The sequence below is a fragment of the Vulpes lagopus genome, unplaced genomic scaffold (assembly GCF_018345385.1).
Source record: "Vulpes lagopus strain Blue_001 unplaced genomic scaffold, ASM1834538v1 ctg601, whole genome shotgun sequence".
Classification (NCBI taxonomy): Eukaryota; Metazoa; Chordata; class Mammalia; order Carnivora; family Canidae; genus Vulpes; species Vulpes lagopus.
This window is the reverse complement of record NW_024570939.1, coordinates 84074-100688: the sequence shown is the minus strand read 5'-3', so window position 1 is coordinate 100688 and position 16615 is coordinate 84074. Positions and strand designations below refer to the sequence as shown.

At 41.5% G+C, this 16615-nt stretch overlaps 1 protein-coding gene across 1 annotated transcript in view; it reads left to right on the top strand.

The window, feature by feature from the left end:
- The first annotated feature begins 675 nt into the window (after positions 1–675).
- LOC121483935 (putative ankyrin repeat domain-containing protein 20A2) overlaps positions 676–16615 on the top strand; it is a 99066-nt gene continuing 83126 nt past the window's right edge. The window contains exons 1-3 of the mRNA XM_041742440.1: positions 676–803; positions 14149–14263; positions 14690–14863. Coding sequence (XP_041598374.1) covers positions 679–803; positions 14149–14263; positions 14690–14863 — 414 coding nt within the window. The 5' untranslated portion in view covers positions 676–678. The remainder of the gene's footprint in view (positions 804–14148; positions 14264–14689; positions 14864–16615) is intronic.

Sequence of the window (16615 nt, the reverse complement as noted above, 5' to 3'; positions counted from 1 at the left end):
GTCTCTCTGTGACTATCATAAATAAATAAAAATTAAAAAAAAATAAAATCAATAACAATACTTTAAATATTTACTACTATGTTTTAGAGAGTTGAGATACAGAGATAAAAAATAATCCTCCCCTCTAGAAGCTTTTGGTTTAGATGGTGTGCAATAAAATAACTAGAGTATACCGTGATATATATTGTGAGAGAAGCAAAGATCCTTTGAGCCAGGCAATGTTTAAACCGAGTTTGTGGAATGACCGCAGGTAATCTCTTGAAGAGGAAGAGGAGGTCTATTTTATAATTTTTATTTTACGTTTTAAAAAGATTTTATGTTTTTGAGAGAGACAGTGAGCGAGCGAGCAGGAGAGCGAGCACGAGTGGAGAGGAGGGGTAGAGGGAGAGGGAGAAGCTGACTCCTTGCTGCAGAGGGAACCCAAAGTGGGACTCCATCCTAAGACCCTGGGATCATGACCTGAGCTCATGAGCTGAAGGCAGATGCTTGACCAACTGAGGCACCCACACTCCCTGAGAAAGCAGTATTTTAAAAAGAAGGAGCAGCTGGTGAAACCATGGAGGGTTGAGAACGATGGGGCTAATTTTATTTACTTTCTATGTTACATGTTTAAGTTACAGGATGGTTTAGAATTTTTACGATTCATATCCAAATATGTAATTTTGTAAATTACAAATTATGTTTGCACTTTTACAGGATGGCCTCACACCGCTTTTAGTTGCTGTAAATAACGACAAAGAGGACATGGTGGCATTTTTAGTGAAAGAAGGAGCAAATGTAAATGCAGTTGACAACGCTAAAAGGTAAAGTTTTTTTTTGTGTGTGTGAATCTTAGTATTTGGTCAAGAGTGGTAACAATTTCTGAAGGCAAAAGTTTAACTTAATAAGAAGAGTATTAACTTACAGGTATAGTGAAAAATGTCAGCTTGCGATCGGTTCGGTAGAAAACAATTATTCTGACAGGACAACGTGAAGAACATTGTATAGTATAATTCAGGATCCCTTGTAATATAGATTGATCTCATTTGCAATAGTTTTTTTGCTGTATGATTTTACTGTAGCTAAAAGTGTTTCTTGTCAAAATTGTTAGTTTTTTAGCTCAGAGCATGATGCCAGAGTCTGGGAATTGAGCCCCACATCGGGCTCCCAGCAGGGAGCCTGCTTCTCCCTCTGCCTATGTCTCTGCCTTTCTTTCTGTGTCTCTCCCGAATAAGGAAATATAATTGATAAAAAAAAAAATTTAAAGAGTCCAAGCAGAAACCTCTGAAATGGTCTCCAAGCCTTCATTTGGTAGGGTAAACCAAAAACAACCCTGCATCCTAGGAGAGATGCAGAGGGATAGTGCTAGGAGAGCTATGCAGTGGGATAGTGCTAAAGGATGAAAGGCTGGTGAGCTCTATCACATTTCTGCTTGATTCACTAGTCTGGCCCATTCAGAGACTGGATAGATTGTGGCAAACATCTGTAGTTACTGTCAACTTAAACAAAGAGTCGTTCCATAGTTATTGTGCGCCTCTTATTGCTTCCAGAACAGATTTTTTTTTAATTTTTATTTATTATTTATGTATTATAGTCACAGAGAGAGAGAGAGAGAGAGGCAGAGACACAGGCAGAGGGAGAAGCAGGCTCCATGCACCGGGAGCCTGATGTGGGATTCGATCCCGGGTCTCCAGGATCGCGCCCTGGGCCAAAGGCAGGCGCCAAACCGCTGCGCCACCCAGGGATCCCCGCTTCCAGAACAGATTAATAAGACATCGGGTACATGGTGTGTCACCACTGATACGGCAAATGCGTTCTTTTCTATTCCGCTAGTGAATCAGAAATAGTTCATATTCATAGAGTATAGACAAAGTGTCCATTCATTTCATTTGCCTCGGTGTTTTATTGACTCATGAAGCTAGACCATTTGAACATCCCCAGAATATCTCATTGGGCCTATCATACTGACACCATGCTAATTTGACATGAGGAGCAGTAAGAGGCTATAACGCTTTGGGCCCTTGGTCAGACCACATGAATTGACATATCTGTGAAGTTTTGAGGCATCTAGTGGGCATGCCAGGGTCTTCTCTTAGGAGTGAAAGAAAAATTGCCACATTTTGAATACTTTTTCACAAAGACAGAAACCGGGAGACCTCTTTGGGTTCTGGAGGTAGCATATTTTACACCACTAATTCTCAATGTGTTGGGGGTGGGGTGGTGGGAGAATAATTCTGCTCCTCGGGGAGCATTTGGCAGTGTCTGGAGACCTGTTTTTTGACATGTCAAAAGCTGTACATACTTAATGTATCGAATTCAGTGAGTTTGTGGATAAGTGTGGACCTCTGTGAAATCATCACTGCCTTAAAGCCATAGTCCTACCCATCACCTCTGAAAGTTTCTTCCTGCTCTTATTAATTAATTAATTAATTGCTAAGAACACTTAACATAAGATCTACCCTCTTAGCAAATTTTAAGTATGCAATGCAGTATTATTAGCTATAGAATGGCTAACAATAGATTTGTCCGGAGACCTTTTCAATCCTCACAACTGAGGACGTTGCTGGCATCTAGTGGGTCGATGTCAGGAGTGCTGGTAAACATACCCAAGGGAGGCCTCCACAACAACCCACCATGTCCATGGTACAAGGTTGGGAAACCTTGTCCTACATTGAGTATTCCTTTCATCCATACACCTTGGTGAAAGTGAAGAATGCAAGACTTCAGTGGTCTCAGAGCAGATGAATTGTGCAGCAGGTGCAGGCTGTGCTTAGGAGTCCCCATTGCTTTGGTCACAGGATCCAGTAGACCCTATGCTATTCGTGGTGTCAGTGGTGGGGAAAAGTTGTACCGTGGATCTTAGGGCAAACCCCTGTTGGAGAATCAGAGTGCAGGCCCTTGGGGTTTTCTGATCTTGAGTCCCCATCAGAAGCTTGCCTGTAGAGGGGTCCTATGGGAGACAGAAATGACTTGGTTTTAGTATTCCTTCTGTGCTAAGTCATTGGCTGGACACAGCCTAGCAGAGACACAAGGCCCTGGTGTGAGTGCTACGGTGGATATGAAAATGTAGCAGCTGTGCCTACATTTTGAGCTACAGTTCAACTGTGCTCTCTATGGTAGATCCTCTAGAAGACAAATCCGAAGAGTGCAACTCCCTGACCTCTATATTAGTCTGGGTCCAATCAGAAGACGGATATGACATAGTATTTTAAACCGTGGAAGTAAATATAAAGAATTACTAAATGATGATGAGATAGTAATGAAAAGATGGGACAGAGAAGTCTGAAGACAGTACCACAGAAGAGCTAACTTGGGAGGGGAGGGGGGTCCAAAGTTGCTAAAGAAGGTGTGATTGCAGCACGATGGATGGCAGAGAAGTTTGAGTCCTGTATGTCTGACTTCCTCTGTGCATCCAATTACCAGCCTCAACTCATTTGTGTCCCAGAGGGTTGTTCCTGTTTGCCTGGAGATTGAGCAACTGGCCCTGGCCCATGTTCTGGTTTGCTTCCCTTCTTCTTCTTCATCTTCTTTCATCTTCATCTTCGTCTTCTTTGTGTTCTCCTTCTCCTCCTCCTTTCCTCCTTCTTCTCTTCTTCCTATCCCCTACTTTATTCTCCCTTGCCCCCCCCCAACCCCCCTTCACCAGCATCAGAAGTACTCTTCCCAGAGCATGCAGTCCCGGCCCCAGACAGTGAACTTCCTATAATGGATACCGTGCCCCCAGCAAATGCTCTTGACACCCTACTGGCTCTGTGCATCCAGTCCTTAGTCTTAACTCTGCTGTATCCCTAAGGGGTTTGTTCCATCCTTCTGCATGTGCATATGATACACTGGAGGCCTTGCACTGCTCTGCTGGTCCGTGGGCTCATTGTGCCCTGACACTCTCTATACATCCGTTTATCAGATAGGACTCCCTGCCCTCCTGAAGGATAGTTCCTGTTTGCATGATGAGTAGCATGGACTAGCTTTGGCCGGGCAACTCTGACTGTAGTTCAGACATCTCCTTCAATGAGATCTGAATCCCAGCCTTGGGATTTACCCATTCGGGTAATCTTTCTTGGGTAATCTTGCACCTTAGTATTGGGTTTCTTTTCTCATCTTTATAGTTGGTCTACAGTTACAGTTCATCATTTTTTATATTAAACGTTCCCTGTTCAAATTACTAAGTGGTTTGTCTCCTGTTTGGACCCTCACTGATACACTATCCCTTGTTTTTGGAATGTGCTTCTCTCCCTCTCACTGGCTAACCCCTTTTCATTCTTTAAGTTTTAGCTTTGATATTGCTTCTTCCTGTGCATCCATCCCTGACTCACTACCCTTATTTTTACATGACTCCATAGGCCCTTTGTGCTCACCTTAAATGTGGCATTAAACTCGCCTCGACTCTGTGAACACCGCAGTGTCATCTTTGTTGTTCCCTCACTGATTCCCACAATGCCAGAATATAGGTTTTTCAGTACACGTTTCTGATTTAACTTTGGGTCCCTTTGAGGTGATTCTCCCAGGTCAGGGATCTCCAGTAGACTATGGCCCAGGTCATCCTCAACACACTGGAGCCCTCAAATTCTCATCATGGTTTAATTACGACATAGTTTCAGTTTTCCTCAGTAGATAGAGTGGACTGCAAGGGAGAGGTGTCCAAAAGAATAAATAACCAGTTATGAAAAACTGTTGTTGTTGTTTTTTTATTTTTTACTTATTTATGATAGTCACACACAGAGAGAGAGAGAGAGAGAGAGACACAGAGAGAGAGAGAGAGGGGCAGACACACAGGCAGAGGGAGAAGCAGGCTCCATGCACCAGGAGCCCGATGTGGGATTCGATCCTGGGTGTCCAGGATCGCGCCCTGTGCCAAAGGCAGGCGCTAAACCGCTGCGCCACCCAGGGATCCCTGTTGGTTGTTTTTTAAAGATTTTTATATATTTGAGTGTGAGAGAACACAACTGGGGGTGGAGACAGAGGAAGGGGGAGAAGTAGACTCCCTGCTGAGCAGAGGGCTCGAGGCAGGGCAACCCCAAGGCCCCTGAGTCCTGACCTGAGCTAACGAAGCCTTATTTTTTTAAGATTTGATTTATTCATTCATGAAAGACACAGAGGAGAGAGAGAGCAGAGACACAGGCAGAGAGAGAAGCAGGCTCCATGCAGGGAGCCTAATGTGGGACTCGATCCCAGGACTCCAGGATCTCGCCCTGTGCCAAAGGCAGGCACTAAACCACTGAGCCACCGAGGTATTCCCTTAACGAAGCCTTTTAATGGACTGAGCCACCCAGGTGCCCCTATGGAAAGTGTGTGGTGAATTTCTTGGCAACTCTTAAAAGGAGAAGACATTCATGACAACCCTGAAGTAGAATTGGAAAACCTGAGCTAAGGGATTTGGTAAAGCATCATATCTCAGTTGTTTTTCATCATAAAACACATATTACCCCAACACTTTGTTATTTTCATTAGTATAACTGCCAAATGAGTATGCAGCAAAGTTGAACCAGGACATATATGAGACTCAGATGGGGATGGGAGTTCTAATCAGGAACTTTCTAGAGGGTGTCTGTTCTAGATCCAAAATTGTTTTCCACAGAGGCCTGGGAATTGGAAATCCAGGATTCAGATGATTGTGAGAAAGTCTTTGGGGGATCCACATAGCATTTGACCAAGGAACAAAGAAGCTCAGAGTTGGACCACCATATACTCTTTGAGTATCTCTGATCTGTAGAAAAACACTACAGTCAGCCAAATTCTTTAACTTACCTGGAGTCCTGGTGTGGAGTTCCTATCTCCTTATAGCCTGGTAATGCCGTTGCCTCTCATCGCAGGTTGCGTTAGGAAATGTCAGTCTTCTCTTCAGTTGTCACTACAGAGAGCCTCTACTGGTCTCATAAGTCACCCTGGGGAATTCTAAGGGGACAAAAGATAATTTTCTAGCTGGCACCTGTAAGAGACAAATGCTTGATGCTCATAGTTGCAGTCATTCACATGCACCAAAACCATTTGGTCTAGCTAAGCTGAATAGGGCCAAGAAATGGTTTCTTGTTGTTGTTGGCCCTTTGTTTTTGTTCATTGCTCTTCCACCAATGAACAGATCTGCCCTGGAACTAGCCACTCTCTCAGAAGGGACCCTAGTGGTCTCCAGAGTTCTGTAGGTCATTCCAGCAGCAATTTCTGAAGATGTAGACTCCCTTAGTTTCTAGGTTGCTCATTCCAAACAACTTCTTGTCAAATCATGCAACCTACACACACAAAATGGCATTAAATGGCCTCTGAAATAAGTGCCTACACTTCTATCTATGCATTTGTCTTGCTGTAAAAATAGACACCAAACTTCCCAATTTTGCTGGTGCATCTTGTGCAACGGTGGTTTCTGTTAGGTTTTATTGGTCAACTTTTCTTTTTTCTTCTCTTTTCTTTATTCTTTTCTTTTCTTTCTTCTTTCTCTTCTCTTCTCTTCTCTTCTTTTTTCTTTTCTTTTTCAGATTTTGTTGATCTATTTGACAGAGAAAAAACCTAGGATAAGGAGCAACAAAGGTAGAGGGAGAGGCAGGTTCCCCACTGACCAGGTAGCCTGATATGGGGCTTGATGCCAGGACCCTCAGATCGAGATCTGAGCTGAAGGCAGATGCCTGACTAAGCCCCCACTCCTTCCCTTTTCTAAGCAGGCTATAGTCCCAACATGAGGCTTAAACTCACAACCCCAAGACCAAGAGTTGCATATTCTATCAACTGAGCCAGTCAGGGGCTCCTACTTTGGTTAATCCTTAAAATCATTAACAAATGTAATAGGAATCTGGTCAGTGAGTTTGGGGGTAGCTAGTTTTGTATTAGCTGTTGTCATGGGTTTGCTCCTGCTTTTTTCTATCTGCCTCACCCACAATATCTCGTGTAGTCCAGTTGTAATTAATTAATGGATCAATTACCACCACATTAAAAGAAGTTTCTGTAGACATTCGTATACAGCCTCGGGGTCTGTGTGTGTGTGTGTGTGTGTCACATACACATAAATATGAACAGACTGTCCTGTTTGTATTTTACTTGATTTTTTTTTTCAACCGCATCATACCATTCTTTGATTTAGATCTTTCTGGTGAAAACTTTCCCATCCAATTCGAGCCTTCCCTGAGTACCTCCGAGAAACTGCCAACTTTTGTTAACAAACATGCAGTTTAAAAAGTGTTTTACTCTCTTTACCAAATAAATACACAAAGATCAAAAGAGTGACCACTTACAAGTTATAGTGGGAAAATATTTCATTAGAAAAAAGAAAAAGCCAGGATATAAACCCATCACGAGGTGTATGCAGGATTTACATAAGGGGAAAAAACCTCCTGGAAGCTAAGGAGGGATGTCAAATAAGACTGAAGCGCAAAGGCATAATGTGCATCTAAATACACTGATTCAAGGAGATTGATTCTGTTAACATTAATTCTCTTAACCTAATTAGAAATTCTCTCCATGAAGTCTTTAAATTTAGCATAGTGATTAAAAATTCATCTCAAGTAACGTAGAGGTAAATATTGCCAAGAGAATATTGAAAGAGAAGATTAAGAAGGGGAACTATGGACCTGTATTGGATACTAAAACATATGTATAAAGAAGTTAAAATGCTAGAGTACTGATACAAGGTCTGTTGAATCCAGTGTAAAACCCAGAAACAGAAAAACATAACAGAATGTATGATAAAGTGGCATTTTAAGCTAGCTGAGAAAAGATGGATTGTTTAGCAGAAGCAAATAACTATTTTTTTAAACAGTTCTTAAGTGTTGGGGCGCCTGTGTGTGGCTCGGTTGGTTAAGCCTCTGTTTATTTTTATTTTTTGTGTTTGTTGATTTCAGCTCATATTCCTCCGTCTCTCTCCCTCTCTCTCTCTCAGAAAAAAAAAAAAATCTTAAATGTTGTACCACACTGCAAACTAAATCTTGGATTGATTAAAGATTAAATTGGGGAATAACAGCAAAAAATAAAAACAAAGAAAATATAAACGTAAGGCTGGGCCAAATCGGAGGATTATGAGGCATGCAGAAATGCGTTTTCATTCCATCTAGGGAATATGAATTGTTCTCCCCTTGTGAGCTTGCACTTGATGATACCCATTGCCAAGTCTGCCCATGAGAACAGTTTTCTGTTGGCTGCATCTGCTCCATTCCATGGAGACTGACAGGGGTCCCAAGGGATGTGGAAGAGGAATAAACTGAGGGAGAGCATTCGTTAGGGAAGTATTCTGGGGGAACATGCTTTCATGTACTCTAGCCCTAGTCGTATATAAATACTACTTTTATTTTTTTCTTAAGATTTCATTTATTTATTCATGAGAAACTCAGGAAGAGGGAGAAGCAGGCTCCCTGCGGGGAGTCTCGTGTGGGACTCGATCCAAAATCCAGGATCAGGACTTGATGGAAAGCAGATGCTCAACCACTGAGTCACTCAGGGGCCCTGAAGACTACTTTTCCACACCCCAGAGTCTTTTGCAAATGTCCCGTAATGCTCAGCCGTCCCGGCAACGTTTGAGGGGAAGCCAGCCCAGGTCAAGGGGATCGCGGAGATTTGAGAGGCTTGGGCCTCCTGGGACATGCGCTTTGGGCACTCTTGGCCATGGGCTCCTTGTGAGCAGGAGAGTGACGCCAGTTTCTGAGGTGCACAGGCGCATTTGTGTTTAGGTGCATTGCTGGGTTACATTTGTTCTGCAGAGAGAGATTTTGAACCCAGGCGCTTGGTCGCTGGGAGGTTGCCGCGAGGCCGGCTTGGCTTATCTCCAGCACTAAGTGTTGAGCCCTAGAGGCGGCGAAAACCTGTGTCTGTGAAGCCGGAAAGCTTTGCTATGAAGACAATGTTTAGCTTCGGGGGTAAGAGGGGCGAGCTGCCCTTGGGCTTCAAGATCAGCCCGAGGAGGGCCGGCTCCGGCGTCTGAATGGTACCAAACTCGCCCGCCGGGCCCTGGGTACCACATCCCAGACAGAGGTCTCAGAAAGATCCACAAAGCTGCCAGCGGGGGCAACGCAGCGAAAGTGCAGCAGATTCTGTTGCTGGGGATAAATGACTTGAATGATAGAGACCAGATGAACAGGTGATAGGGAGTTTGCAGAGGCGGGGAGGAGGCAGGGCGGACGGGGAGAGGCGCTCACCTTGCTGGCCTGAGTCTGGAGAGCTGAGCCTGGGCGACCACCAGGGCGCTTGGCCATCTTCTGGTGGCCCCGCAGCACTAGGTGGTGGAACCTTACCTGGGGTCTACTCCGGCCCACTGAGCAACAAAATGTCTTCAGCTGCCTTTGGACCCGTTCATAATTCTCCGTAGGGAGCACTTTACAGACAGTTTTGATGTGATTTAATGGACTTTCAATAGTAGTAGAAACGAAATTAAGGGGATGCCTGGGTGGCGGAGTGGGTGAGCATGTGCCTTTGGTTCAGGTTGATCCTGGGTCCTGGGAGCCCCAGTCGGGTTCCTAGCAGGGAGCCTGTATGTCCCTCTGCCTATGTCTCTGCCTCTCTCTCTGTCTGTCTCTCATGAATAAATAAAATCTTAAAAGAAAAACAGAAATGAAATTAAGTATATATGGTATTTTATTTTTAATGGACATCTTGTGCCAGTGTTATTAAAGAGTGCATGCTGAGAGAAGGAAATCCCAGAATTACTTTGGATACAGGGCAGTATCTGACTTCTGTGTAGAGTTTGTACCTATGTCATTTACTGAGGGACCTTGGAAGGAGATTTGGAATTGGGAAGATGGTTCTGTCTGTCTGTGAATAGGAAGCCTCATTTTTCTGAAAATGTGTACTCTTCCTGTGTTTATCAGTATTCCACAACGCAATAGAAACGTTGCGGTTTTAGAAATTTTGAGCTTATGTGTGCGGTCTCTGTGCTTTTCATTGTGATAAAATTAAGAAAAATTTTGCAATCACTCACTATATTGTACACCTGCACCTAATACAACGCTGTATGTTAACAAACTGGAACTAGAATAAAAACTTTAAAAAAATTTTTTTTATACAATTCCTTCTAGTAATTGAAATGTACCTTAAATTTCCGCAAATTATTCGTTGACTAACAGCTGAAAGACGGATAAATGAATGGAACACGTAAGAAAATGCCAAACACCTAAGTGTATGTTAAGACTTTATAACTTGATGCTGGTGACGTTTCATATTAGAAGGAAAAGGTGAATCATTCATAATGTTGATGACATATCTGCTATTTGGAGAAAACTAGCTAGAATTTTATCTCATAAAAATAAGTTCCAGATGGAATACAGATTAAAAATGTTAAATCTGCAAAATACAGTACAAAAGAAGAAAACACGAATGCTTCTGTGCCCATTTTTTTATGTTGACAAAGACCATTCTAAGAATGACTTTAAAAGCAAGAGTTTGGGCAGCCCAGGTGGCTCAGGGGTATAGCGCCGCCTTCAGCCCAGGGCCTGATCCTGGAGAACCCAGGATCGAGTCCCACATTGGGCTCCCTAGATGGAACCTGCTTCTCCCTCTGCCTGTGTCTCTGCCTCCCTCTCTCCCCCTGTGTCTCTCACAAATAAAGAAAATCTTATAAATAAATAAATAAATAAATAAATAAATAAATAAATAAATGCAAGAGTTCTGGAGGTTGATTCAGCCACATAAAAAATTAAAACTCTCTGTATATCAGAAAATAATATTAATATAATAAAAGAATTTCCTTGCAAAATATTTACCACATATGTGTATCAGATAAAAAAAATGTCTTTGTTTTACAGGGAAGGTATTAAAGGAATGAAATAGGGGGGCCTCTGGGTGGCTCAGTCAGTTGGCTGCTTCCGACTTCCTCTCAGGGTTATGATCTCTGGGTCCTGGGATTCAGCCCCTGGTGAGGCTCCCTAGTCAGTGGGGAGTCTGCTTTTCCCTCGGCCCCTCCCCTCTGCTGGTGCTCTCTCTCTCTGTCAAATAAATTTAAAAAAAAATCTAAAATAAAAAAGGAATAAAATCCCATTTTCCATCTGCAAGCTTTGTGAAGATAAAGAATGATGGTACTTATACTCCTGGTTAAAGTTGTTTTTGACTTTTCGGATAGTTCGGTGGTTAAGTCCCAATTGAAAAATATGTATTCCTTTTACCCATGAATTTTATTGATGTAAAATATCTTTAGTAAATAATTAAAGATAAACAATATACAATATGCTTTTCTCAGCACTATTTACAATAGCAATGTATTAAGAACTCATCTAATGGCCTGTATAAATTATAAGCAGTGTATCCATAGGCTGGACTACTGTGTGACCCCTGAATGTGGCAAAGATAATTGATACACATTAACATGCAAAGCTGTACTTTAGTGGATCATTAAACGAGGGGAAACAATTGGTTTGATGATACAAACACATAAGCAGACAGACAATGGTTTTGTGTTAGCCAAAAAGATGTGCAAAATATAAAACTAGTTTTCTTGTTTCTTAAAAAAGAAGTCTCTGATTTCTACAGGAAAAGGTATATAAAAATTCCAACAAAGGTTTATTATCAATGAAGTAATCCAGGAGAACAGCAAGAATATGAATCTTGTTATAGAGACAAAAAGAATTTCTATTTACTTACTTTTAAGAGGATTCACTGATTTATTTGAGAGGGAGAAATCAGGCACACAAGCAGCAGGGAGGGGCAGGGGGACAAGCAGAAACCCCGTGGAGCAGGGAGCCTGATGACGTAGGACTCGATCCCAGGACCCCTGAGGTTCATGACTTGAGCCAAAGGCAGATGCCTAACTGACTGAGTCACCCAGGTGCCCCTCTTTCTATTTAAAAAAATTTGATGGGCGAGGATTGGTATTTTCTGACAACCTTTATTTAGCCTCTTCAGAAGTAAGGAGAATATTTTTATCTGTATTGTAGATTTTATTATGCATACATTAAATATATACGTATGATTTTGTTATGTGTGGCTTTATAACGTGTAATAAGTAAATGATTAACAATAATTTTGTTTTAGTTAAATCCTTATGAAAATAAAAAATACAAATGATACTGCGATAGCTTATAGAATTTTTGTTTCCCTCTTCTGAAAAAAAAGTAGCAAATATAAATTTTTATTGCTATTTCAAAAGTATTAGTTTACTTTACAAAAGTTTTCTTTAAAAGTACTGAACTTTCCTGGTGTCTTGGTGGCTGTTTGTTGAGCATCAGACTCTTGATTTTGGCTCTGGTCATGATCTTAGGATTGTGGGGCTGAGCCCCCTGTCGGGCTCCATGTTCAATGGGGAGGCTGCTTGAGATTGTCTCCCTCTCTGTCTGCCCTTCACCACACTAATGCATTCTCTCTTTCTCAAAGAAATAGATAAATCTAATATCTCTTTAAATAGATATATTAAATATAGTATATATATTAATAGATAAAAAATCTAACATATCTTTAAGTAGATATATTAAATATAGTATATATATTAATAGATAAAAAAATACTATTGAACTCTCCAAATGTATTTATTCTTTAGTCCATTTATTTCCCAAACAGAACCTGAACACAGGATATGTAGCAGACATAGTCTACTCAGGATCTTTTCAATCTTAAAAAGACTTCATGTTGTCCTGTATGAGCAAGATGAGAAATCTTATGCATTTAGTTTTTAATGCTTTCATTTTTAAGTAATCTCTCTACCCAACGTGGGGCTCGACGTTTAAGGACACATGCTCTACTGACTGAGCCAGCCAGGCAATCCTAAGATGAGAAATTTTATTTTATTTTGTAAATGTTAAAAGATGTATTTATTTTAAAAGGAGAGAGAGGGTCATGGGAGAGGGGAGGGACAGAGGGAGAGAGAGGAACCCAAGCAAACTCCACCCTGAGCATGGAGCCTAATGTGGGGCTTCATCTTACGACCTTGAGATCATCCTGAGCCAAAACCAAAAGTTGGACACTCAATCAACTGAGCCATCCGGGTGCCCCTAAGGTGAGAAATTTTAAATGGAAGTATTAGGACTTAATCTCACGTGAAGCTTTTCCTTGGAACTTCCTGTCAAAGGAGAACATTTCTGAAGATCGGAAATTGTGAAAGATTACCTTTACCTGCCCTTTTGATGTTTCAATAATATTAAATACTAATATTGGTAATTGGAAATACTTGATTTCTATGAATCTAAACATTTTCTATTAATTAAAATGCTTAATAAAATGAGCTTCCCCACCGCCACCACCCCCCCCCCGAAAAATAAAATGAGCTGTCCCCGTTTATTTGAATCCTGAGTTTCTTTTGGCTTAAACTTCCTTGAAAACCGAAGTAAGAATTACTTAAAAATATTCTTTTGTTATTTTAGTCTCTTTTACCCGTAATGCTTTCAACTACTGAAAATTACTGTAGTTCTTGAAGTGTAATTCCAGGCGTATGACTAGAAGTGCAACAGACCTGTTGTATATGTCATTATTTCATTTAAGGCACCGTAGATTGTATGATGCCCCACTATTTATGTACCAGGAAGAAATTTTTAAAAATCATGCCAGCTATAGTTTTAAGACACGTTGAATTAGAAATTGGATTCCAATGTCAGGCATATTAAAAGGTGACAAAAATGAGCATCTTAGAATCATTGAAATAGAGTGTTCTTGCTCATCCTTAAACGTGGCTGCAAAGTAGGCATAATTGGATCATTTTACCTAATTGTAGTGGGTCTTTGTAAGTTGTAGTAATAGTTATAATAATACTTGTGCTAGGAACTAGTATTCTAAACACTTTGCATGGATCCTCATTTACGGATCACGACAAGAGGTCTTGTGAGATAACTACCTTTTATTTTATTTATTATTACTATTGTTTGGTAACCTCTATAACCAACAGGGGGGCTCGAACCCCTGGCTCCCGAGATCGAGTCCTATGCTCTTCAGAGTGAGCCAGACAGGTGACCCGAGATGACTATTTTTATGCTCATTTTGTGGATGAGGAAATTGCGATAATTATAAGAGGTAGCAATTATGTGACAGAGTGCAAATAGGAATCATACTCCGCTTGAGCTGCCTCCTGAGGTCATGCTCTTCCTAAACAGATAGGCTGCTCTTTTAATAGAGTGGTGAATAATCACTAATAAATATTGTACTTTCTTTAAACGAATAATAATTCTTTGTTTTGGAGTCATGAGAAAAACATGGCTCCTTATAATTTACAATTATATGAATTAATTTCGTGTTTGGAAATAGTACAGTGTAATTTCCTGACAATTCCTTTCACTCTCATAGGTCTGCTCTCCACTTGGCCTGTGCCAATGGCCATGCAGATATGGTGAAACTCCTGGTAGACCGGAAATGCGAGGTCAACCTCTGTGATGAAGAAAACAGGACAGCTCTAATGCAGGTGCGTGGTCACAGCTATGTATGCCTGAATAGGATTGGATTGAAGTACTTGGAATGAACGTTTTTTTTTCTTTTACCTAGGGTTTCGAGATTAACCAGTACTTTTCAGAAACTCGGATCACTGAAATGTGTAACACAGGCTCATTCTATGAGGTTTTTCTACCTAGGAAAAAAACCAATAGATATCCTAATGTTCCATTTTAGGTATTAACCCTGAACATTTATAAGAGAAGGAGAAATGTGCTGTAACTACATATTAAAAATCAATCAAATGTTTCCAATGCTATGTTAATACTTAACATTCATCTTAAAAATTGACTTTTGGACAAGACTTTTGCCTTTAAACATAACTCATTGGTGAAAATTGTGGCATGTTTCCTTCAAATTCCCGGAATTTACATTCTGTTTCTTGGTGTAATGCTTACAGGCTATAGAGTGCCAAGAAGAGGAATGTGGAACTCTTATGCTGGAACATGGTGCTGATCCAAATATTATGGACAACGAGGGCAACACCGCTCTCCATTATGCGACCTTAGTGGAAAACCTCACAATGGCAGAGAAGCTGTTTTTACACAAAGCAGATAAAGAGGCCAAAAACAAGGTACAGATCAACTTTTTTTTTGACAAAGTATTTGACGTTCTAAATATATAAATATATATTTATAGCTTCAAAAGGTTTTTTTATATATATGTATATGTACATATATATGAACACATGGACACGGAATTTTGTACATCAGGTCCTGTCATCATGGAAACAACTCCAAAACCAAGGCAGGGGGAGGGAAAGAGAAAAGTAATGCATATAGAAAGGCAACTTTCTGTCTGCTAGCCACCCTTCCACCCCAGAAAGAAAATCATCGCATTAGTGCCTGGGAGTAGATGGTGCTCTCAGAGCCCAGAAAGGATTGAAGGCCTAGAGGGGAGAGTGGTGATGATGGAGGCTGAATACTGTGCGGGGGCTTAGGAGATGAATGCTTTTGGGGATAAGTAGGAGACCGTGACCCAGAGGAGTAGCTTGGGTGAGTGTAAATGGGAGGAGAAAGCTGCAAGTTGTAATAGGCCATGGGCGCTTTAGGCCCTAAGGTTCAGAAGATGAGAGCAAGGGGATCAGGTCATGACATCCTACAGGGGGCATCTACTTGTGCTGGTAGCCACTCTGCCAGCCATGTGCCACAGTGAGGTCTCCCATTCCGGAGAGTAGCTCCTGCTCAGCCTGTGTAGTTCCTCAGTGGGGTGGTAGGTGTCTATGGGGAGCTGACGATGACCACACTCGCCAGTCTCCCTGTGCTTTCTTTGACGTGCATTATCTTCAGTGGCTGCCCTTGCAGAAACACTGTTGCGTGCCATAGATAGGGTCGATTTTTCATATTTGGAAGCTCAAGCATTTCCTGAATGAAAATATTTTGAAATAATTGTCTAAGCTTTTGCTTTAAATAACAATACTTTTTATTTTTGAAGATTTTATTTATTTGAGAGAAAGAGAGCATGAGAGAGAGCAAACATGAGTAGGGAGGAAAGGCAGAGGTGGGGGAAGAAGAGGCCTTCCCACTGAGCCAGGTAGCCTGATGCACAGGGCTTGATGTCAGGAGTGGGATCATGACCATAACCAGAGGGAGATGCTTGACACACTGAGCCACCCAGGCTCACCATAATACTCCCTTCCTTCCTTCCTTCCTTCCTTCCTTCCTTCCTTCCTTCCTCCTCCTTCCTTCCTTCCTCCCTCCCTCCCTCCCTCCCTCCCTCCTTCCTTCCTTTTTTTTTAATCTTTCTTTCTTTCTTTCTTTCTTTCTTTCTTTCTTTCTTTCTTTCTTTCTTTTCAGCTCACATTCCGGGGTTTGTTTATTTATTTTATCTTTTTTTTTTTTTTAATTTTTTTTAGTTGGAGTTCAGTTTGCCAACGTATAGCACAGCAGTCAGTGCTTGTCCCGTCAAGTGCCCCCCCCCTTGGTGCCCGTCACCCAGTCACCCCAACCCCCCACCCACCTCCCTTTCCACCACCCCTTGTTTGGTTCCCAGAGTTAGGAGTCTCTGAAGTTCTGTCGCCCTCACTGATATTTCCACTCGTTTCTGTCCTTTCCCCTTTATTCCCTTTCACTTTGTTATATTCCCCAAATGAATGAGACCATATAATGTTTGTCCTTCTCTGATTGACTTACTTCACTCAGCATAATACCCTCCAGTTCCATCCATGTTGAAGCAGATGGTGGGTATTTTTTTTTCTAATTGCTGAGTAATCCGTGGTATATGTACGCAATGGAATATTACTCAGCCGTGAGATTTTATTTATTTTAGAGGAAGTGAGTGAGCATGTGCAAGCAGGGGGTGGTGTGGGGGCAGAGGGAAAGAAAGA